At 49.6% G+C, this 24,103-nt stretch overlaps 1 protein-coding gene across 1 annotated transcript; it reads left to right on the top strand.

The window, feature by feature from the left end:
* Nucleotides 1-11,144: 11,144 nt before the first annotated feature.
* Nucleotides 11,145-17,091, top strand: Aqp3 (aquaporin 3 (Gill blood group)). The gene is made up of 6 exons (XM_010619207.3): nt 11,145-11,327; nt 14,179-14,305; nt 14,616-14,753; nt 15,111-15,229; nt 15,902-16,119; nt 16,208-17,091. The coding sequence occupies exons 1-6, from the start codon at nt 11,220-11,222 to the stop codon at nt 16,374-16,376; spliced, it is 879 nt and encodes a 292-aa protein (XP_010617509.1). The 5' UTR covers nt 11,145-11,219; the 3' UTR covers nt 16,377-17,091.
* The last annotated feature ends 7,012 nt before the right edge of the window (nt 17,092-24,103 follow it).

The following is a 24,103-nucleotide window of genomic DNA, read 5'->3' as shown; positions in this document are numbered from 1 at the left end:
AGTTTTAAACTATAAGCTCTGTAAGGGTATGGGACATATTTGAACTCAGATTTCTTAGTATCATTAACGCACTTGGTAAGGGGCTTTGCTCAAGTAGGACATAGATGTGTACAGCTGAAGCAGATGATGGTCCGAGGAGCTAAGACTCTTTCGTGATCTCTGTGGAGAGCGGGTAGGGTGTTGAGAAGAGAAAGCCTGTGAGGTAATAAGTTGGAATTTAATGAGTACCTAATAGATGAGGTGCGGGGCACTGTGCCCAGGGTTTGTTTTTTGTTATATATGGAGATTTGCTCACACCATCTCTGTGAAGGAGGTACTTTCAGTTATCTCAGCTGGCTAAGCGGCCTGGCTATTTGATGTCTTCCTTGCCTGGGAGCTCCACCCTTAAGAGAAGCCACATGTGTGAGCTTGGTCTCCAGTTGTGTTTCATTTTGTTGTGTGGTGCTGACTGAACTCAGCCTTTGCACTGAGCTACATCCCCAGCAGCCTCCCCCAAAGCAAAACATTTATTCATGCATTTTAGATACACATAATGGTAACACTCAGAATTTGCTCCTGTGCATGATACAGCTTGCCTCTTTTTTCCCCATTTCCCCCTCCCTGCAACCACCTTTCCTTCCCTATATATAAAAGCTTTTGTTTCTATTTTTTCCTTATATTTTCACTTTTTCTTGTCTCTTCCTTCCCCCATCTCTTGTTCTCCTCATTTGAACATTTTCTTCCCATTTCCCAACATCTGTTATACATTTTAGTCCTTATTTCCACTTTAGGTTTCTCACACTAGAGAATGCAGTATTTAAACATGTCCAATTTATTTCACTTGGTCTGAGGTCTATCCATTTAGCAATAAATGTCTTGAGCTTGTCCTTTCTTGCAGAGTAGTGCTCCATTCATTAAAAAAAAAAAACACTCTAGGGCCAAGGATTTAGCTCAGTGGTTCTGGTGCCTGCTTCTCAAGTGCAAGGACCCGAGTTTGATTCCTGGTACCAAAAAACCCATCCTTTATCTATTTGTGAGTTAATGGGGCATTTGTCCACCTCCCCCCCACCCCCCAAGATCTCACTAAGTTGTCCAGGTTGGATTGGATTCCAGCTTGTGATCCTGGCTCAGCCTCCCAGTGTGCTGGGATTACAGGTATGCACCACCACACATAGGTCTTGTCTCTAGTTTTATGTCAACTGTTGGTCTCTGTGGACCTTTTGCTGTCATAGGACAACTCAGCCCGGAGTTGAAATTAGCACAGAGAATAAAGTGGTTGGCAGGGTGAGCTGGAGCTTTATGAATTTGTGCTATATGTTCATTCATGAACAAATATTGGCATGTCAGTTTTATTTTGGGAAAAGAAACCTAGCCCCATCATTACAGAGTCCCGCATCCCATGGTCCACAGTCATCCTTGGCTCTTCCTCTGCTTCTTTCCCTGGATTCCATAGACTTATTTCTGCACAGTCCCCACCGTGGGTTCCAGGGAGAGTCAGAGATTGCTGGCCATTTCACACCATCCTATCTTATACCCAGGGCAGATGCAGGCTCTTTTCCAAACCCAGTTCTGGATTACCTGCTGGGGGAAGAGTGTGGAATCTGCTCCTGGGCAGTATTACAGCAGGTGGATCTAGGAGGTGCAGACAACAGTGCCAGTCGGGAACAAGCTGTGGGGTCCTGCTACCTCCCCATGTGGTCCTGGACAGGTCACTTCTTCGTGGGCTCAGTCTCCTCACTTATAGAATGGCCAAGGTAATGGCTCTGTCTGGTGCCCAGTGCCCAGTATGGGAAAGGAAGAGGGCTGAGATCTCAGAAACCCAAGGATGACATCACCTTTTCCTGTGCTTTCCACTCATACTTGGCCTTAACTCTCTCACGTGGCAGCTCCACCCCCTTCCCTTAGATTGTCTTCAGGAAATAAGCAAGGAGGCTGGTGTCCAGGAAGACTGTTCGCTTCTTGCTTCAGCCCAGGATGACACTGGCTGTTTAGGTCCCAGCTTACTGAGAAGGGAGGTTCTCAGGCCTGGGCTGAGGCCTGGGCACGAGTTGCCAGGAACTGAACCTGGGGAAGGGAGGAAAGACATCTCCCAAGGAGCCTCATACGTAGATGCACAGGATGATATAAGGTGTGCCTGCCCTGGGTGTGCCTCCCTCTGCGGCCCTTAACTCCACAGGTGCACATTGATTGCGTGGTAGTCTCTGACATATGACATGAGCTGTCCTATGTGCTGGGTGTGCACATGTCTGTATGGGCTAATCTTTGTGTGTGGGGGTTTTTGCCTTCAGCTCTGGTTTACTGCAAAAGGGAAAACTGGATTTGGAGAGCAGTTCAGAAAAAGCTCTGGGGTTTTTCTGGGGTTTTAAATAAAGTTTTCCTTTTTAGGGGGTTCCAGTTTCTCCAGTTCTTACTGCTGTTCTAATTATCTCTAGTGCAATTTAATAAACTCTTAATCCTTTCTGGCTGTGGCATTGATGACCTCTTTTAATCCAAATTCTGTTTAGCTGAAGACCTTATTTTCCTCTGTCCAGCTCCTTGCTTGGGAGAAAAAGAACAAGACACTAAACCATTGGGGTCCCTGCAGCAGGTCACATTCAATGAAGTCCTGAGGACAGCTCAGTCTTTGACCTATGAAGTCAGATTTGGCCTAGACAGCTTTCAATATTCATACCCACCCCATCATCCGGTACTTGCTTAGTGAGTCACAGATTAATTCAGGTGAGTGATAATGCGGAGGGGAGGCCTGGAGCGTGTGAGTCACCCCTACCTTCCATGCTAAAGGCCAGTGTGCCTATCCCCCTGCTGCAGAGAGGGAGAAGGAGACATTTCAGAATATCCCAGGGAACTAAAAGTAACCAAGAAGAGGGGTGTTCCAAACCTGGAGGAAGACTTGTTTTCCCACTTTAGCTTCTGGGAGATGGATGGGGAGAATAGTTTTTCTGATTCATATGAGGCACAGAGAGGTGCAGGAACTTGTCCAGAGCCAAATGGAATTGGGAAGGGGAACTATGGAGAATCAAAGTGTCCTGGCTCCAAGTATACCACCTACTACTGAGCCTGGCCTTCATGGGACCAAGGGGTGAGGTGAGGAGGAACAAAAGAGTGGCCTGAGGGCCGGGGATTTAGCTCAGTGGTTCTGCTGCCTGCCTCACAAGCTCAAGGACCCAAGTTCTATCCCCGGTACCAAAAAAAAAAAAAAAAAAAAAAAAAAAGAGGAGTGGTCTGAACTACAGAGCCCTCCAGTGGGGCAGGCCTTCTAGCCTTGCCTCTGTTCCTCTGCCCAAAGCCCTTTATTGCAGCTGTTATCATCAAGACCCAGAGAAGCAGGGACAAGATGGGGTAAGGGATGGGATTATGAGCAGTCTGGTCCACCCCAGCTCAGCTCAAGTCTAAATCTCTGCTCCTTGGCCTGGGAGCCTCTCAGAAGGAAGTCCCAAGTTGTCCATTCTTCCAGATGGGTTTCCCAAAGTTTGAAGAGGCCAAGACTAAGCCTTAAGACTAAAGGGGCAAGGGAGCACTGCAATCTACCTCCTGTCCCACTTGTCAAGCAATAGTTGTTTTTATTTAATAAATTTTACCACCCTCCCCCAAGCAGCAGTTTGGATGAGAGTGATCATCAGTTATGGCATCCTGGCCTTCCCTTCACAACACCGCCTCACACGATCCCCCGGCCTACGGGGTCACTCTGGAGCCCAGTTCTCACTGGTCCCAGGATGGAGACTCTGGAGAGATTCATTCCTGAACTGTGACTGCTGAATCTCTTGCTGCACATTGTCACCGCCCCTGCACCCTTCCCCCCCGCGAGTCCTCTGCTTTTGGGCGGGTTGCTGGTGGCTGCACTGTAATTAGTAGTCAGACTGGCTGGGAGGAGAGGAGAGCAGGCTGGGCTTCACACACTCATTGCTTTTCCAGTGTGCCAGATGCAGTGCCTCCTGTTAGATCCACAGCCCCACCCTTAGGCCACAGGCCCTTAGGAGAGCACTTGTCCACCTGGCCCCTGGGACCCACCTCAGTTTCAGCTCCTGTCCACCCAATCCCGCCCACCTTTAACTTCTTGAGTTTACTGCCACTCCGCCTACTAAATCTCAAATTCACACCTTCCTCTCTCCCTGCAACCATTGCCCTACATGTAGCCTCTTTTCCTCCTCTATAGCCTCTTCCCAGGCCTCCAGGCCTCAGTCTCTTCCCTTCCAACCTACCCTCCACTCAACAGCTAGAGAGGTCCTTCCATTTAGCTATCGGAGACCATGTTACCTCCCCCTGCCCAGCTTAACACCTTCAGAGCTTTTGTTTGTTTTGCTTTGTCTGTTGGTTGGTTTGGTTGGTGAGGTAGGGACTCGCTATGTAGTCTAGGTTGGTCTTGAACTCCTTGTGTAGGCCAGGCTGGCCTCAAATCCACACTTGACCCTCTTTTATCAGCCTACTGAGTGCTGGGATTACAGGTGTGTGCTACCATGTCTGGCCCAGCCACTGTTCTTAGTGGGAGGACATTTGTGAATTGTAATCTTATTGAGAGTAACCTTGATATAAAATAGTTAAAATACTGCGGTTGAACAGGAGGCATCAGGGCTCTGCCCCCTTGGCTTCTCTGTCTTCACTTCCCTGTTACAGCAGTTCCTGTGAAAGCTTCCTCGGAACCCTGGGCTTAGAGAAGCACAGCTCAGATATGTTCTGTCTCTTCCAGACTCAGTATAGGATTCAAGGCCCTCCCCACACCCTTATTTCCTTCCCTAGCCTTTCTACTGCTGTTTTCTTTATGCCCACCAGACAGCTATCCCTGATAGAGTCTGATCTAGCAATCTCTCACCTAGAAAACCCTCCACAAAATCTCCAGCCAAATGTTTCCTTCTCCAAGAAGGAAAGACACATGTCTCTGTGTCAGACATGGTGGTGCACGCCTGTAATCCCAGCACTTAGGAGGCTGAAGCAGGAGTATTGCTGTGACTTTGAGACCAACCTGGACTATATAGTGAGTTCAAGACCAGCTTGAACTACATAGTGAGACCCTGTCTCAAAAACAAAAACCAAGAAACCCTTCTGATTGCCTTAGTACTGAGGGTGCTCCATATTCCCTTCTTGGCTACAGGGTCCAAGGTAATGTCTAGCCCTGGTGTAGTCAGGCCCTCCAGGAAACCTGTTAACTTTCCTTTCTTCCTCAACCTCTGGTCCTAATCTCTCATCTTTTGGAATATCCCCATCCTGGCTCCAGAAGCTTTCCTGCTAGTGAGGAGGGAGATGGGAAATCAGAAAAAAGGACCCCTAGGGATCTGGTCCCTGAGATGTGAACAAGAGCTCTCCAGACACCCTGGGCCTGTTCACTGATGGCATAGTCTGCGTCAGCTTCACGTCACTCCTTTCCCAAGGCTGGCAGGGGGAAGGCCCAAATGTCTGGCAGTTCATCTCCACATCCATCAGCAGGTCTTGGCTTCCTATCTCTAGCTTTTGGAGATAGGAGACCCAGGTCCTCAGCCGGGCCCATCAAGGGGCACATGTGGCTATATGTGCAGACTCTCACTGGCACAGATACACACACAGTCCCCATGGGTGTGCACATACACAGCCTACTTGGGTGTACATGGGTACTCACACCGTGAGGAGAGATGGCTCTGCTTAGTCAGCTCTTCTATGAACTCTTTGTGCCACGCTGACTATGTAGTGCAGTGTTCAAAGCCTGAAACATCCTCAGTCTTGCTGGATTCTTACAGAGGCTTTGGAGATGCCTACAACTGAAACCTCCATATGTCTCGTCTCATGAAGAAAATGTGACTCTGAGGGGTGGGAGAAGAGAATTCTCTAGGTTACCTGACTGGTCAGTGGCCAAACCAGGCTTGGAGCTTGGCCCCTGGGTCTGTTAGAGGTCTCTGTTCCCATCTTGTACCTAAGGCCTACTCCCTGTGACTCTGGGCCCTTCCTCTGCAAAGGGCTCAGTCATTTTTTTTTTCTTGCTGTATGTTCTAGCCTAGCCTTGAACACACTATGTAGTCCAGGCAGGCCTTGAAATCATGGCAATCCTCCTGCCTCAGCCTCCTGAGTACTGGGATTACAGGTGTAGGGCTCAGTCTTTTGTTCCCTCACTATGACCCACCACTACCCTAACCCCTCAAAGGCTGCTGAGGGAAGCTCGGGAACACCAAGAAGTAAACCCAGCGCTCCTAGGATGTAGGTAGAAAGATAGATTTTCTCAAGATCTGATTGGACATCTGTCTAGAGGTACCCCAAAAGATTTTACTTTTATGGGCCCTGGGCCACCCAGCCTATTTGGAGACACAGGGTAACTGTATTGGTGGAGGAGGAGGAGCTGCCTGCCGTCCCCCAGTCTGGGGACGCTCATAACAGGGTGATTAATCTCCGCTCTCCACTCCCCATGCCATTCCAGACTCGGCACACCCCCCCGCCAAAGCCCAGAAGCAGAGATGGTGTTCACCAGTGGTTTAAGAATAGGGGCACACTCTGGATAGGGGGCCAAAAATGGAGGGGCTCAATGGGCTTCTCAGTCCTGGTGCCCTACTTACCCTGCACCTCAGAACTGCAGCTCCCTGGCCTTTCTACCCTCCTCATTCACCCTCCCTATCTCCATGGAATTTGGTTTGAATCTCAGATCAATTATCAGTAACTGACTGGATTTACAGGTGGTTTCTCTCCTGCTCCTCAGTTTGGTTATCTGAAAAGTAAAGGAGATATACCCACTTATAGAGATTGCTCTGCTAAGTAAAAGGAGGTATTTTCTATAGTTGAAAACATCTGTAGGTCTGTTTTGCTTTGCTTTTCACCCAGTCCTTGCTAAGGCTCTGTAAGACGTCAGGAGGTTGGGGGGAACCTGTGGGACTCTGAGTTGCTTTCTATGTTTCCACTCTCAGCTCTGACTCATTGACAGCAAGGCCCATATCTCCTTTACTGGTTCAGGCCTGTCTCATTCACGCAGAAAGAGTTTGGGGGAAAGGAAATGAAGGGTATGCCACCCTCATCCCTTAAAGTGTCCTAGCCAGCCCCTCTGGTCCAGCAGGCTGGAACTTGTACTTTAGCTCTTCCTTCTCCTGCAAACCCATCCCTCCAGCTCTGGCCTTAAGGGAGTCATGGCCTCCCATGACAGGACCGGCTGCCCTTTTCCTGGCTCAGCCTCCCACCCAGGTGAGACACAGGCCTTGCTCAAGATGCCCTGGGAGGAGATGTGACCTCCCCATCTGCCTTCTCCTGGTGCTCCTAGAGGCACTGGCTCTTGGCCCACACTCAACCCTGACTCTCCTTGCCAAAGCACAAGACAAAGCCCAAAAGCCTCTAGAAAATCTGTGTGACTCAGAGGGTTGGGACCTCACCAAAGTGCTTCGTTGTGAAGTGACACTTTCTTCTGGCTTTTGTTGCACAGGATGCCAATCACAAAGAGAATGATCCAATATCCCAGAGTGGTAGAAGGTAGCCCTGCTTCTGCCCATGGTCAGGCCAGCCTGGCACATCTGTTTGGCATCCCCTGGCCCCTCTCCATCCCAAATGGCTCAAGAAAGGCTGACAGGATTCGGGGGCCTTGGGAATCGTTGTATCCTTCCCTCTTCCAGACAGGGTCCTTCCACATCCAATAAGAAGCATTCATACCTTCTCAGCTTCAACCCTGACCAATGGCATATATATACCTATGTGAACATGTGTGTACATCCTACTTATGAATACGAATGAATTTGGTGGGAGTACACAGGGTTATAGTCCTCCATGTTGGACCTTAGTTAAGGGTACAAGAAACAAAGGCATTGAAATCCAGCCCTTGTTTCACTTGCCAAACCTCAAGCCTTGGCATGGACCTGAATTAACTAAAAGGGATCACAAGCCAGGCGTGGTGGCACATACCTGTAATCCCAGCACTTGGGAGGCTGAGGCAGGAGGATTGCTGTGAACTGGAGACCAGCCTGAGCTACATAGTGAGTTCCAGGTCAGGCTCAACTACACAGTGAGACCCTGTTTCCAAAAACCAAAAAAAAAAAAAAAAAAAAAAAAAAACAAAAAAAAACCCCACTCGTTTTAAAAAAAAAAAAAAAAAAAAAAAAAAAAAAAAAAAGGATCACAAAGTCACTCTATGGTTTCTCTCTCTCTCTCTCTTTTTTTTGAGACAGGGTCTTGCTATGTAGTTCAGCGTGGCCTTGAACTCACTATGTAGCCCAGGCTGGCCTCAAACTCATCCTGCGTCAGCCTCCCCAGTGCCGGGATTACAGGTGTGTGCCACCAGTGTCACTCTGTGGTGAGCTGCAGCCCTAGGATGACAGACAGGCATATACCCACATACACACATGGGTGAGTATGTGAGCAAAACGCACAAATCCATAGCTGTGTGTGTGACCTGTCCCCTCCTAACCCTGCCCATATGAAAAGAGTACAATCACATGTATGTGCATGCCCCAGTGTGTGACTGCTTGTGGCTGAGCACCCCTATTTTTCTTCTGTGCTCTGCTTCTCAGGCCACATTCAGCTGCCAGAAGGGCAAGGCTGGGGCAGGATGAGGGTTGGTGGCATGGCTGGGGAATTCCTATTTTTTTTCAGTGCTGGTGAATTCCTGCCCTGTGCTGCTTTGGCAGCCTCACTGAAAGCAGTGAGAATCTGAGAAACACACCGTAGGATGGAACACAGAGAGACGCCTGGCAGGGGGTGTCCCCCAGCTCCCATAACCTGTGGCCATGGCTCTGACACCAGGAGTCTAGGATTTTCTTGAGTCACAGGTGGGCAAGAGACCCAGTGAGCAGGCATTTTGGTGATGGCTTCCTGGTTAATCATGACCCTGGGGGAAGGGGTAACTTGGGTACCTTCGTTCATACAGGTACATACATATGCCATTGGCACTGTCTGGGTCAAGGGCCATAAACAGCTTTATGTATGGTTCCTTATATGTCCAAATCTAATGCCAGGATCTCATGTGAATGGAATTTCATGAGCATGAAAGAATTTACCAGCCCAGCCAGGTTTGGTGGTGCACACCTGTAATCCCAGCACTTGGGAGGCCAAGGCAGGATGACTGCTGTGAGTTCAAGGCCAGTTTGAACTAATAGTGAGACCCTGTCTCAAAAAAAAAAAAAAAAAAAAAAAAAAAGAGTTGACTTGACCAATCACCACCTCTAGGCCAGTGTATAATTGCAAGCTGTGTGGTGTGGGGTTTATTTGTCTGTGTATACTTATATGTGTGCATGTGTGTGCCTACATGGTCAGGCACCGGTATGAATTTCACACTATGTATATTGATTTTGGGTATTTTTTTGATCCTGGGGATCAAATTTAGGACCCTGCACTTGCAAGGCAGGCAGCAGCACCACTGAGCTAAATCCCCTGTCCACTATGTATACTGTTAAACCTCACTCCTCTGGGCCTCTGGAACTGAGAGTCCTCATTGTTGACAGCCATTCCTCAGGGGACAAGTCCACAGAGTCATTAACACATCTTGATTAAGTCGCTTTGGAAAAATGTGCTTTCTTTGTTCTCCTCTGGCAATAGTTATCCTTCTGTCTCAGCCACCAGGTACTGGGATTATAGGCATGTACCACCATGCACAGCCCCAGCCCTTTTTTAAATTTTTTGAGATAGGATATTATGCATCTATGTTAAGCAAGTATTCTACCACCACCGTTAGCCTAATTCCATGATATTTAAAATACAATTTAGGAGCCAGGTGCAGTGGTGTACATCTGTAATCCCAGCACTAAGGAGGCTGAGGCAGGAGGGTGACCACAAATTTGAGGCCAGCCTGGGCTACATAGTAAGTTCAAGGCCAGCCTGAACTACCAAGTGAGACCGTGTCTCAAAACAAAACAAAACAATAAAACCCCAAATCTAAATAGATACAATTTAGGGATGGAGTGTATAGCTCACTGGTAGAGTGCAAGTGAGGCTATTGGTTCAATGCCAGAACTGAAAATAAATAAATAAACAAACAAACAAATAGCATAGAGAGCAAGGTTGCCCCCAATCTCCTTCAAATAGGGCTAATGTTCCTATAATTTGACCAATTTAATTTTGGGGGGGGTTCTGGGGATTGAACTCAGGACCTTGACTTTTGAGACAGGCAGCGGGAAGCACTGAGCTAAATCCCTGACCCTTTTGTTGTTATTTTTTGGGGGGGTTGGTACCAGGGATCATAGTCAGGACCTTATGCTTTCCAGGTCCTGTGCCACTGAGCTACATCCCCAGCCCTTTGTTATTATTGTATTTTTTAAAGAGGCAGAGCCTTCCTAGGTCAGATCATCCAGAGCAGGGGCAGAGAGGGTTAAAAACAGCTGGAACTCACCCTTCTGGTAAGATGTAGCATGTGGTGTGTCAGGACAACCGCAACGCAGCCTCCACAGCCATGTGAGCAGTGCATGCAGATACATATGTGACAAATTCAGCACAGCCTCATTGAATGGGCATGTGTACCGCCATAGGGAATGTCCAGCGGACATGATCAGGCATGGGGGAGATACGTCACGTATGGACACAGCTGGCCAACACATGCTACACATGAAGGGCTTGTGAATTCTGGAAGGAACTTCACCTGTGTTCAGTGTGCCTGCATAGGTCTGTAGCGTGAGAGTGTCTCTTCTCACTTGGAGCCCACAGCTCTCTGGGGACCTGCTGCTGGGTCCAGTCATCCTGTGGAGTTGGACAGGGTTCCTTCCCTTTCTGCAGAGTCTTCCCATCCCCCAGGTGGTGGGATACCCGCGGGGTTCATTGTGAGTGGGCCCACACAAGGTCCTTCTATTCTATATTATTATTATTTGTACCGGGATCGAACTCAGGACCTTGTGCTTGCGAGGCAGGCAGCGGAACCACTGAGCTAAATCCCTAGCCCTGTTTTTTTGTTTTCAGACAGGGTCTTGCTGTGTAGTTCAGGCTGGTTGGATTCATGGCGAACTTTCCGCCTCATCCTTCCCAGTGCTGAGATTAAGCATGGGCCACCTGGCCCAGCTCACGTGGTCTTTCTCGGTAGCTCCTTTCTCAGCCTTGGTCCCACACACCAGGCTCTCAGATCCCCGCAATCTCCCACCCCGTGACACTCCCTCCACCCCTCTCCAAAGCTCCTCACACCCACCAGACCTTCCTCATCAGCTCTCCCTCCTACGCCCCCAGGCCGGGTGGCGGCGGGTGGTGGCCTCCATGCCAACGATCCTTAAAACATCCACAAGGTCGGGGCCGGGCTCCTGAGGGCTCTAAAGCGCCGGGCGCCAAGGCGCTCCTGGCCTCTGCTCGCTGCGCCCGCCACTCACCTACCGCCCGCTGCCAGAGCCAGAGCCATGGGTCGACAGAAGGAGCTGATGTCACGCTGCGGGGACATGATCCACATCCGCTACAGGCTGCTTCGCCAGGCGATGGCGGAGTGTCTGGGGACCCTTATTCTCGTGGTGAGTTGGGAGAGCCGGGCAGCACCCTTCAGGCCCCGTATGCCCCAAAGCTCTGCCCGCAGGTAGGACTGTTTTGAGATAGCCCCAATCCCCTCGCGACTCCCGGGGTTAACCCCGAGGGGCTGAGCTGAAGCCTTCCTCCCCACGAGTCTAACCCCAGCTCTGACAGCTCTGACTCTGGTCAGGATGACAGCTCTTACTCCCCACTGGCGGTTCTGCCTCCTTGCTGGTGACAGCCCACAGGCTGCAGAAAGTATCCCTCCTGTCCCTTTCTCTTGCTTCCCCAGATCCACCTGGTTCCCAGGCTCAGTCCTGGGAGGCAGTGGTGGGGACAGAAGTAGATGAACCCCGATTAGGTTTTCTGGGCTCTGGGTGTCTGGTCCCTAATGAATAATTAAGCCTCAGAAAGTCCAAAAGTTGCAGCAAAGTGAGAGCAGTTTGCTATGAATGGGGGCAGAGGGCGCAGGCCATATGGGTCACAAAAAACAAAGCAGGAAGAAGGGAAGGTCCATCTGGAGGCTGTGGGAGGAAGCTGGATCCTCACGCAGAGGTTGTGGTGTCTCTGAAAGTTGCTCCCCTCCTGCAAAGTGACTCCCAGGCCCTGTCAGTTATCCAAATAGAAGCTGTCAACTTCTGTGCAGAAAGTTGCTGGCCATCAGTTATTCCCACCATGGACTCTGAGTGAGATACTCCCCTTCCCTGACTTTCTTCTCAGTTCCAGCTGCTCTTTGGTTCTACCAGCTTGACCCTCAGGCGTTCCTGGGTGATTGTGTGCACTTCTTGAGTCTGGCAGATGCACGGGTTACATTTCCCGTGCCAGTTATTCTCATATTCAGCTTCTCATTTGGTCACACGTGTTTTCCTCTAGGTTTCTACTAGATTTGGTTCTTTCATCGCAGTGGGTAGGTTACTGTTTCCAGCCCCAGCCTCAGTCCTACATAATACAGACCAGCGAGTCCCCGGGAGACTAGGAAGCTTAACTAGGGAGTAAATAGGGTTTAGAGAATGGGATAGGGGGACTCATACTCTGGCTTCATAAGACTGGTGACCATATCGATTGTCCCCACCCCCTCTCTCCCCTGTGCCAAGAAGAGAAGTGGGAGATGCCTTTTTTATCCTCCTGCCTTGGAGCCCCCCCCTCCTCTAACTCATGACTCCACTTGTTTTGGGCAGGACAAAGCAAGGGGTCTTCCATTTCATAAAGGGGCTTCCTTATCCCTTCCCACATATCAGTTTACCCCCCCAAAAGGAGCAGCCAGTTCTCTCCCTGAGCCCCAGGATCATTTGGCTTATTCTAGACCACAAAATAAGGGTGTTAGGTTTGTGTAAAGGCTTTTTGGGCTCAGGTGGATGAGAGGCATCAGGTGTCAGTGAAAAGCAGGACATCAGGCCTGCCCAACAAGTAGGGGCCAGCCCTGGGGGATCCTCAGGTGGTGGGTGAGGGCTTGCTTGCATAGTTCTACAGGTTGGGGATCTGGGAAGGCAGTGGCACATCGGGGCTGGCTTTGGAGAGAGAGAAGCCCCTTCTCTGAGATACCTAGTAAGGCAGGCAGGGTGGGGGCTGGCCAAGAACTTGGGGGAAGGGAAGGAAGAGGAAGATTAGCCTCAAGGTGGTAGAACTGGCCTCGACAGCCCCTCCCTCCAAGGCCTCTTGGGATGGAGCCAGGTCTGGGCCTCAGGCAGGCAAAGAGCTGAGGCCAGGGCCTGGTCCAGCAGAGCTTCCTAGACCCCATGTGCCTGCCCTACCCTGTTCACCCCTACTCACAATCTCTGATCTTGGTTCTCACCTGCCTGTGCATCTTTGCCCTGCGTCAGCATCCTTGGCTTTCCCACATCTCTTGGTATTCCTGACAGATGATAATCAAAATACTTAAGAACTCATTACACAGGCACTGCCCCATTAGAATGTACAGGGCCCTAAGCATAGCACCTTTAGTAATAGAAAAGTAGGTGAGGAGACCTGAAACTAGGACTTGAGCTACTTTGGAGTTTGCTAGGGGCTCAGGGCAATAGCTAGTGATAGCTAATGCAGAAGTATTTTCACATTTGAACAAGGGAAACAGACACATAGTACGTTCTGTTTTGTTTTGTTGTTTTTTTTGTTTTGTTTTGTTTTTTGGTAGCAGGGATTGAACTCGGGTCTTTGCACTTGCAAGGCAGGCGGTGGAACCACTGAGCTAAATCCCCAGCCCCACTCAGCCTGTGTTAAAGGGCCTCCGCAGCTGAGTGGAGGGCCTGGATCTCTTGAGAGCAGAGAGCTCAGGGCAGGTGGAGAGGAGGTGGTGGGACAGAGACAGACCAAGGAAGGTGAATGTGCTGATAAAGGGACATGGTGAGGCCAGGCCTCTGACCTCCTAGACTTAGAAATAGATTCCACCACTTCTGGCCTCTTCCCAACTCACTACCTCCCCACCCCCCATCACCGCTACCACCACCTCCTGAGCTCTTCTTTAGGGTAGCTTGTTGATGAGGGAGAGCTTCCACTCCTGTTGGCCAGGCCTGAAAAGCTGGGGAAAGAGCTGTATGACTGTGAAAGCTATTCCTCTACACCCTCTTGGGATCGAAGAAAAAACAGTGACTCTAGTGTGATTATAGTCATAGACCTGCTTCCAGTCCCTTTCATAGGGTTCTATCATTAGAGCTTGGACATGAGGGCCGGGAAGTCACATCTCCTTTGTCTGGCACATGCGATCACAGCTGAAGGGATTTGTCGTGGATTCTAGGAAGAACCTCCAGCCTTCCTGGTGCTGGCAGGTAGAGGTAGCTGGCTTCACTCCTTCCTTCCCGACTGAGAGTTGCTGGGGCTCAGAGGGACCTCACGCTCTCTTCCTTGTTCTGTTTCCTGACACAGATGTTTGGCTGTGGCTCTGTGGCCCAGGTAGTGCTCAGCCGGGGTACACATGGTGGCTTCCTCACCATCAACCTGGCCTTTGGCTTTGCTGTCACCTTGGGCATCCTCATAGCTGGCCAGGTCTCTGGTAAGTCTTTAACTCCACTCTCGATCTTTGCTCCTCTGCATTCCCACTAGGTATATTCCAGTGAATGGGGGGTCGTAGCACCTTGGGAGAGGAGGGTGGAGAAGAAATTTGACACTTAGAACCTTCAACTTTTACTTTAGGATCACAAGATTAAGATCCTGCCTGTTACATAGTCCAACAGTCTTGTACAAGAAGTTTTTCTCTGTGCCTCTTCTTGCCAGACAGAACCAGAGAGGAGAATCTGTGGGGGGCCCTGGCATCCCCACTGCAGCTGGCTATAGCTAATAGGTCCTATCTCCTGTCTACCCAGGGGCCCACCTGAACCCTGCTGTGACCTTTGCCATGTGCTTTCTGGCACGAGAGCCCTGGATTAAGCTGCCCATCTACACCCTGGCTCAGACGCTGGGAGCCTTCTTGGGAGCTGGGATCATTTTTGGGCTGTATTATGGTAAGATTTCCCATCCTGCCTTCCTCCACCACCCCCCTTCCTTGCTTGGGACCTGTTAATAGCAGACTTGTTGATGACAAGACAACTGGGTCCTGCCCAGGCCCCAGGCTCATGACTCACTCATTCACTCACAGGCCTAAGGTAGCGGCACAAGGGGAAAGAAATGAGTTGGGCAAGAGCAGTCTCAGGTCCTCCACCCCACCCCACCCACTTCACCCACCCTGCTGTGCCTCCCGGAGTAATACAGCAGTGATTCTGCTCGCTTGTGACCTCTGAGAGGGTGGGGAGGACCAGCCTAAAAGGGGAGGCTGGTTCAGGCCTCTTCCCTCACCCACTCTGGGTCTAATCTATCACTAGATGCAATCTGGGCCTTCGCCAACAACGAGCTTATAGTCTCAGGTCCCAACGGCACAGCTGGCATCTTTGCCACCTACCCCTCTGGACACTTGGACATGGTCAATGGCTTCTTTGATCAGGTATGGATTGGGAACGTGTGAGGGGAATGCAGGGAGGACGACCAAGATTCTCTGGCTGCTCATGAGCTGGCTAGTAGGCAGGACTCCTTGACTATAGCAGAATTCCTCAATTTGTGGGTATGGAGCATGGTAACATATAATGTGCAGCTCCCCAGTGAATTCTTATACTCCAAACATTATTATTATTATTACTGTTATTTTTTGAGGCAGGGTCTCCCTTTGTAGTTCAGGCTGGCCCTGAACTTACTATGTGGCTCAGGCTGGCCTTGAGCTAGAGGTGATCCTCCTCCCTCAGCTGGGATTACAGGTGTTTCTGCATAGGTGTATGTTTACTCTTTTTTTCCGAGTGGAGCTTTTTCAGGCTTTTGAGTGCAGGGGCCCCTGTTCAGGTCTGAAGGTCTAGACTCCCTGAGTGCACCACCATGCCCTGTTCTACTACAAATATTCTTTCACCATTGCTTTATTTATCATTTTTAAAAAATTAATTATTTTGGTACCAGGGATCAAACTTAGGACCTTGCACTTGCAAGGCAGGCGTGGTGCCACTGAGCTAAATCCCTGGCCCTTGCACCATTGCTTTAGGCAGTAGGATTCTAGGAACTGCAGAGGACAGATGATGGGGTAAGAGTGTGGGAGAGAGCTGTTCCTCATTCTGTTCTCCCAACTCCCCAGTTCATAGGCACGGCCTCCCTCATTGTATGTGTGCTGGCCATTGTTGACCCCTACAACAATCCTGTTCCCCGTGGCCTGGAGGCCTTCACCGTGGGCCTTGTGGTCCTAGTCATTGGCACTTCCATGGGCTTCAACTCCGGCTATGCCGTCAACCCTGCCCGGGACTTTGGTCCCCGCCTTTTCACTGCCATCGCTGGCTGGGGCTCAGAAGTCTTCACGTGAGTACAGTGCCCACCCAGCTTACCCCAGCCTGCTCTCCTTTGCTCTGACCCACCCCTCTCCTGACCACACATGTCTGTTCTCCAGGACTGGCCGGCACTGGTGGTGGGTGCCCATCGTGTCTCCGCTCCTGGGCTCCATTGCAGGTGTCTTCGTGTACCAACTCATGATTAGCTGCCACCTGGAGCAGCCCCCACCCTCCACCGAGCAGGAGAATGTGAAGTTGGCCCATGTGAAGCACAAGGAGCAGATCTGAGAAGGCAGTGGGCGTACCTTTACTGTCCCTTCCCTGAGCATTAATGACCGTGCAGGGACCACTCCTTAGAAGCTCCTTCATGTCCCCCTCCATGTCAACCCCAGCTGGACAACCTCCAGGATTCCCACTGGACCCTGCCCAGTTGGACAGGGGAGAGAATAGGCAGCAGTCAGTCCTGTGTGTGTGTGTGTGTGTGTGTGTGTGTGTGTGTGTGTGTGGTTTCCCAGATATTCAGGGCAAGATACCAAGCTTTCCTAAAGGATCCTAATGGTGCAGAGAGCCCAAGGGAGAAGGCACTGTGGCCCTCTGTGAGTGAGGGAAGTAGGAAGGTATACATATTTAGGTCTCCATATGGAGGAGGAGGGTCCAGTTGTGTGTGCTTCTGAGTAGGTGTGTGTCTACCCTTTTTTCTGAGTGGGGCTTTTCCAGGCTTTTGGGAGGAGGGCCGCCTGCTCAGGTCTGGAGGTCTGGAGGTCTAGATTCCCTGAGTAGGAGCTGTGTAACATGTTTCTGTCATAAAGTAGGCATGACATAGGGTGTGAAATCCAGGTCTTAAGTTTCATGTTTGCTTTTATTTTGTTTTTTAAAAAATATATAGCAGATGTTACAATCTTATGGATGGAGGTTGGGAGACTCCACTTTAAGAGAGTCTTCACCTCTTTAATCCTCTACTCAACAGTATATTCTTTTGCTTTTTATATATATAAAAAAAAATAAAATGTATGCCTAAAATTGCCAATTGTGCAGATATCTGTTTGTCCTGTGATTTTCCCGGGGTCAGTTAAGGATCTTCAGTGTGTCTGGCCACAAGTTCCCAGAGTATCCAGCTGGGTGTCTAATCTGGTCAGGGTGGTATGGGGGTCAAACTCTGGGCCTGCCCAGGTAGACTCAGAGGTCAGATAACCTTTTCACCAAGCCTCTCAGCTTGCGCTCCTGGTCCCCAGCTAGGCAGAGGCTGTACCGGACTGATGTTAGCCTCGGGATGCTAGCAGCTGGGTAACCTGAGCCCCAGAAACTGTGTATTTCTGCCTTCCTTTACTGAATCCGACTGAGACCTTCAGCAGAGTTAAACCCATGGGAGCCATAAAACCCCTGGGGCCTTCGGAAGGCTGTGTTTTTGGGCCTTTGGGAGACTGCGCTTTTCCTCGCGGATGAGATCAAAGCCAGAGAGAGTGGAAGGCAAAAGTGGGGTCTCACAGCCAGGACTCTGGGAGGGAGGAGTGGAAGAAGGCAAATCTACTTCAGGTCTCTGCACCTCCCTTGTCCTCCCACCCCCAAGGGGAATGTCTGGAATGCTGGAGGGAACTGAGCCAGAGGGTGTGTCCCCTACCTAGGCCCCGAGAGTAAATCTTAGCAGGAGAATATGGCTGCACTTTCATTTCAGCTTACGGGGTCCCACCTTTGGTGCCCCCACCTCTCTCACTTTTTCTTTTTTTTTGTACTGGGGATCAAACCCAGGGCTTTCACACTGAGATATATCCCCAGCCTGTTTTGTTGAGACAGGGTCTATGTTGCTCAGGCTGGAATTTAATGTGTAGCACAGGCTGGTCTCAAACTCATGATGATCCTCCTGCCTCAGCCTCCTGAGTGCTAGGATTACAGGCATGCACCACCACACTCAGTACCAGCTCCCCACCCCTCTCCCGCCATACTCACACACAGTATGAGTCCGTTCATTTATTTGATGAGTACTAGGAAAGTTGAATATTACAACACTGCTTATAGATAAGGTAGCTCCAAAGCGTACTCGAAGGGAAATGGAACATATGAATAGTTCTCTCATGTTGCTTAGCTTTATGTGGTTTTGCTACACTGTGAACTCATTCGTGTATTTATTTGAAGGGTATGGGAACGACATACGGGGGGTTTCTTTCTAGTGAGCCATTTCATGTCTGTGAAGATGACTGGAATATCTGAGTTTTCCCATATTCCTTGCATTTATAAGGACTGTCTCCAGTGTGAATTCACTTGTGGACTATAAACAAAATAATCCCATCCCTCTTTGAATTTGAATTTTGAGATAGGGTCTAAATCACTAAGTTGCCCAGGTTGGGCTCAAACTTAAGATCCTCCTGCCTCAGCCTGGGATTACAAACATGCACTGCCATACCTGGCTCCTCTGTCAAATCTGGCTATTGACCCTGACAAGTGAGCCCATGGCTGGGGTTTAGGGCTAGGAATTTGAGGCCCAACTTGGCTTCTCTCTTCTGTAACATTGGAGTGCTCATGTTCTTTTCCTGAACCTCGGCTTTTTCATCTGTGACTTTGGGGTTAAGGAGAGAAAGAAAGAAGGGTTCCACCACCACTGACTGACAGCTGTTTTTTAAAAGTCAGTGAATTCGGCATCCTCTTCCACCTCAGATTCATTCCATTATTCTGAGATTTTCTGAGAGGGGAAGGAGGAAGTGGGGAAGTGTGTCTTGCTGTGCCTTGATTTTAGAAGGCCCTTGGGAAGGATAGAAGGACAGAGCAGGGAGCCACATGTCCAGGTGTATAGGGCAGAGGTGCACACAGCCAAGGGAGTATGTAGGGTAGAGGGTCAGGCCACATGAGAAAGTGCAGGACTGGCCAGAATCAGGAGCAACGGGCATGAACAGGGACAAGAGCCCAGCCCTAGCTGTGTGACTCCTCCAGGGGCAGGAGGAAAGCTTCCTGCCTCCCCACCTTTCCAGGGCTGTTAGAATTTTCTAGAAGGAAAACTTCACCTCCAGCTGGGCACAATGACATAAGCCTGTAATGCAAGTGCGCAGCTACTCAGGAGGCTGAGGCAGGAAAATCACAAGTTCTGTGCTAGCCTGGGAAATTTAGCATGACCCTGTGTAAATAAAATAAAATAAAACAGAGTTAGTGATGTAGTTCAGGAGCAGGGTGCTTATCTAGCATACACAAGGCCAAGGTTCAATACACAGTACTTCCCCCCACCAAAAAAGGGAAGAAAGAAAATGCAAACCTTACCTCCTACAGCAAATATAATAAAGTATCATCTTCTTACCATGTAATCCATTTTCCAGGGTAGATGTGAAAATCACCCCACTGGAGAGCAGCCACATATTGTGGCTCCCCAAGGGCCAGTCCTTTCTGTGCCAGTCCCTTCCCACAGCTTACTTTGGAGGGACCCATGCTTTCTTTTTTTTTTTTTTTTGCACTGGGAATAGAACTCAGGGTCTCACGCTTGCCAGGCAGGTGCTGTGCTGCTGAGCTACATCCCAGGCCATGACCTATCTTTTCTTAACAGTGTTGACTTGGACTGAAATCAGCCTCCCTGAAACTTGAGCGTGTTTCCTGTTCCTTTGAACACCTGCCTGTGCAAGTGTGGCTGGGTGCATAAATGCAACTGTGCATTTCTAGTGCTTCTGATGGCGCCTGTCTTCCCTTTTCCCTGGTTATATCCCTGCAGGTCTGAACCTTGGACGGAGCGTATCTCTGGCTCTGTCCATATTCTGCCACTGCCTTTCTGTGCTCCTCTGAGTAAGCATGCTGTGTGTCCCGGACATCTCTATGTGGACCTCTGCGTCCATCTCTTAGAGTACTTGGAGCACATCTCTGTACTTGGTTGGAGCATATTTCTGCCTGTACCTCAGAATGACTCTCCGCCAGCCTGGTCCCACTCATCTGGCCCCAAGGCATACCCCCGCCTTAATTTCTGGTAATGAGCTCTTCTTGCTAAACCTTTCTCCTTGATTTTGTTTTTCTGAAAATCTGGGTGAGGCACTTCTAGGCTTGGGGAAACACAGGTGGGGTAGAGTTGGGTGTGGTGGGAAGGGGAGAAAAGGGACTACCCCTTATAGTACAGAGACCCTGAAGGCCAAAGACAACCGGCATCCCCCAAGGAAGGGTTTATAAATCCGGCCTAAGCAGAACTCTACACCTCCTCACTGCAAGGAGGGATCCTGCTCTCTTTGCGGTGAGGCCCCTGAGCTGTGGGCCCAGGAAATACTGGTAGTGTGAAAAAAGGAGTTACTGAGACACCGGGGTTTTCAGGGAGCCTGACGGGGCTTTCCAGTAGAACTCCTAAATCCGAAGAGGCAGAAGAAGGGTGTGCTTATCCAACTGCTGGGAGACGTCTCCTCAGGGATGAGGGAAAGGGAAAGGGCTCCATGCCTGCCTGAGGCTTTGGCCTTTGGCAACAGGTTTATCTCAAGTAATGAGGGTGGTAAGTAGAAACAAAGAGGCTCAGTCTGGTCTGGGCAACTTGGCTGTGGAGGGTGCCAGTAGAGATCACCTCTGCTTAGTGTAAAGAAAAGCTGAGGCCTAGAATCTCACCAAGGGTGGGACAGAGTAGTGCAGCAGAACCTGCCCCAGAATCCAGTCTTCTCATCCTCCACCCTGTGCCTCATCCTGCCTCTAGCACTTTGTGGCATCTTTGGATCCAGATCTCCTGGGTTACAAACCAGCCCATGCCAGCCATGGGACCTGGGGCAGGTGGAAGTCTCATTTAGCCAGGTCCAATCTTTGCACTGATCAGTGCCCAGGAGCCTATGTCACCTTGGCCATCATCCTCTGTCTTCCAATTGGCTTTGGCAAGTAGAAGGTATAGATGGGAAATCAGAGGGCAGGAAGGGTAGAAAGCAAAGGGTCCAGGTCACGCCTGGTCAGGGCTCCACCTTCTTCAGCAGAGGTTGCTCCTCTTCCCTCCTCTGGTAGAGGAGGTAATGGTTGCCTACTCTTGGTCCTTAGTGAAGCTTTCGCAGGGTACTATTGATTCTTGCCAGTTCCCTGGCTGATTTCACCTCCCTGAGCTTTGGCTTCTTCATCTGTGAAATGGAGTAGTAGTAGTACCTACCTCATTAGGTTGCATAAGGTGCGAATTAAATGAGTTAGCACACTTTTGGAACAGTGCTGGAGAAGTAGAGGTTGTGATGATGATGTCTCCTCATGAGGGCCCTGTGAACTGTGAGGCTGGAAAGTGTGCAGCCAGGTTTGGAAGTCCCCCACTCGATTCCCCAAGGCTGTCTCCTCAAGCATCATAATCTTGGAGCTCCCAAGGGGTCTTAGTCAGCCTGAGTGTCTAGCCTCAGTCTCTCCAATTTAAGTGGGATCAGGTTTCCCCCAGAAAACTAGAGTCCGGGAAGGTGGAAGCGAGAGCCCCTGTCCCACCTGGCTCTTCTCTGGAAAACTCAGGCTTCTAAGAAAGGAACCACTGAGTATTCCTTCACTGTGTGGGCTCAGAGGACTTGGCAGAAGTTTTGAGCAGTGCTGTCAATGAATTAGAGGCTTACAGGGTAGTGTGTGAGTAGAGTCAGGGAGACAATCCATCCTAGGTTGAGGTCAAAGCAAAATCCTAGCTTGTTCTCTGTCTCTCTTGATCCAGAGTCTCACTATGTAGTCCAGACCGGCCTTGAACTCACAGCAATCCTCTTGCCTCAGCCTCTCAAATCTTTTTCCTTCCTTCCTCCATCCCTCGCTTCTTTCCTTCTTTCTTTCTTCTTTTCTTTGTTCCTTCTTTCTTTTCTTTTCTGAGATAGGCTCCTACCAAGTTGCCAGGCTTTCTTCAAACCTGTGATCCTCCTGCTTCAGCCTCTGTTATGGCTTGTGTCTAGATGGGGTCATAGGTGGGGCTTTTTCAGAGATGGCTGGATCTACAGTGTGTGATTAAAGGATTAAGGGTGTATAATTACTAAATTAGTCCACTTATTGGTTTTCCATAGTTCTGTTTATGGATGATGGGAAGGTTCAACCTGAGTGTGAGTGTTACCCACCCTAAGTAGCTGGACATAAAGAGGATTGCTGCTGCCGGGCTTGGTGGTGCACGCCTGTAATCCCAGCACTTGGGAGGTTGAGGCAGGAGGATCCCTGTGAGTTCAAAACCAGCCTGGGCTACATAGTGAGTTCCAGGTCAGTCTTGACTACATAGTGAGACCCTGTCTCAAAAAAAAAAAAAAAAAAAAAAAAAAAAAAAAGAGGATTGCTGCTTTGCTTGCTACTTGGTTTTTTCACTATTTGGCTGCTTTGTTGCCTTCATGCTTCTGCCTACCATGAACTGTTTTTCTTTTCTTTTCTTTTTTGTTAGAGCTCTTCACAGAGCTCAGAGCTAAGGAGGACTGGCTAGGAGAGGCTTGGGGAAGGGAGAGAGGACTCTGGTAGCTCTGATGATCATCTGGATATGGTCTGCTGCTGGTCTCCATAGAGGTGCCCCCCAAAACTTGAGGAGGCACCTGGAATGTCTTGCTACACCCCTCATCCCTTCACCTCTCTGCTCAGGTCACTGCTGAGGGTAGGCTAGAAACAGGCAGAGGGAGGGGAAGAGGTGGCCTGGCCTGAAGGGGCAGGAAAGTGGCAGGCTCTGGTCTGAGGGAATTCTTTGAGCTGAGGTAACTTTGAGCTGGGGGAGCCTCAGTTCCACATTAAGGGTAAGGAAAGAACAGTGACCCCTGTCTGCGGTCAAAGTCATCCCTTTATTAGACTAAGGGTTTACAGCTTATCACTTTGACTCTTGGAGGTGCAAATGTGCCACATGCTTGTGAGGTGTATCTGCTGGGACTGATGAAGGACTGGGGTGTGCACATGTTCACAAAGACACATGTACACCCTCTGTCACTCCACACTCAGCCCATCTACCTTCTTACCTGTACACTCATTCTCTGCCATATTCTTGTATCTCATCGCTACACCGTCATTCATTCACATGCTCAGATAGATGTTCAAACACACTTAGATACACTCATACACACTCACAGGCTTACATACCTAATCTCCACATCCTTACACTCACACATGCTCTTCTAGTCAAGCATGCTTCAGCACAGGTAGACCCACGCAGGTGCATTGACTCTTGATTGCACACTTGCCCCAGGCCTACTTGGGCAGGGCAGAAACCACCCATCTGTGCACTGAGCCAGATAGGCAGGAAGTGTTTGGAAGGTTAGTGTAGGAGTTGGGGTCGGGGGGAGAAGAGGGATTATGGTACTATGAACAAGTCACAAAAGTCAGGAAGTGGAGTAGGGAAATCTTTAGGTTTTGAAATTGCAACTCAGATTTAAAATTTTTAAAATTTATTTATATTTTTGGTGGTACTGGAGATTAAACCCAGGGCCTCTGCACTGAACTATATCTCCAGACCTTTTTACTTTTTATTTTCAGACAGGGTCTTACTAAGTCACTAAATTGCCCAGGCTGGACTTGAATTTGCAATCCTCCTGCCTCAGCCTCTCAGAATGCTGGGATTACGCACCTGTTTCACCATGTTGGGCTACAACTCAGCTTTTCAAAACAAGAGGTCCAGAAACAGGCTTGAAAAATGTGACAGAATCCCAATGCCTGGGCAGGATGCACAATAACTGTCAGCAAAGACTTGCTGGATAAATTATTAGCAGAATTGAGCCAATCTCCTGATATCTAGCTGTGAGAGCTGTGTATCTGACATGGAGAAGTTTAGAATCCACAGCAACCAAACAGTTGGGCCATCTCACCCTCTGAATTCACCTTGTCACATCTTACTGTCATTTTACAGAGCAGGAGGCTGAGTCCCAAACACAAGTGACTCCTATGATGCTACGGGGTAAAGCAATGACCAGTCTAGTCTGGCTCCCCAGTCTCGGGGATCTTTAAGTCCAGGGACATATGACTATAGAGAGAAGCCTGGCTGTGGGGAACAGAAGGCAACTGTTCTAGGCTGTCCAGGGATTTGGGTTCTAGCCGGGAAAGAGGAAGCAGCTTCCTTTGAAGTATTTAAAGGCCTGCAGACACTCTGGAGAAATGTTTCTGGAAAGGTCTCCTGGAAAAACTGT

Source organism: Fukomys damarensis, unplaced genomic scaffold (assembly GCF_012274545.1).
Source record: "Fukomys damarensis isolate Sample0158 unplaced genomic scaffold, DMR_v1.0_HiC HiC_scaffold_36, whole genome shotgun sequence".
In the NCBI taxonomy this organism is placed as follows: Eukaryota; Metazoa; Chordata; class Mammalia; order Rodentia; family Bathyergidae; genus Fukomys; species Fukomys damarensis.
The sequence above is the reverse complement of the archived record's forward strand: the minus strand, read 5'-3'. Positions and strand labels throughout refer to the sequence as shown.

Bases quoted from the DNA above. Each gene is read 5' to 3' on its own strand.
- Aqp3 (XM_010619207.3), top strand. From the start codon at position 11,220: ATGGGTCGACAGAAGGAGCTGATGTCACGCTGCGGGGACATGATCCAC. The intron at 14,754-15,110 runs GTAAGATTTCCC...ATCTATCACTAG, and splicing joins CATTTTTGGGCTGTATTATG to ATGCAATCTGGGCCTTCGCC. The intron at 15,230-15,901 runs GTATGGATTGGG...CCAACTCCCCAG, and splicing joins TCAATGGCTTCTTTGATCAG to TTCATAGGCACGGCCTCCCT.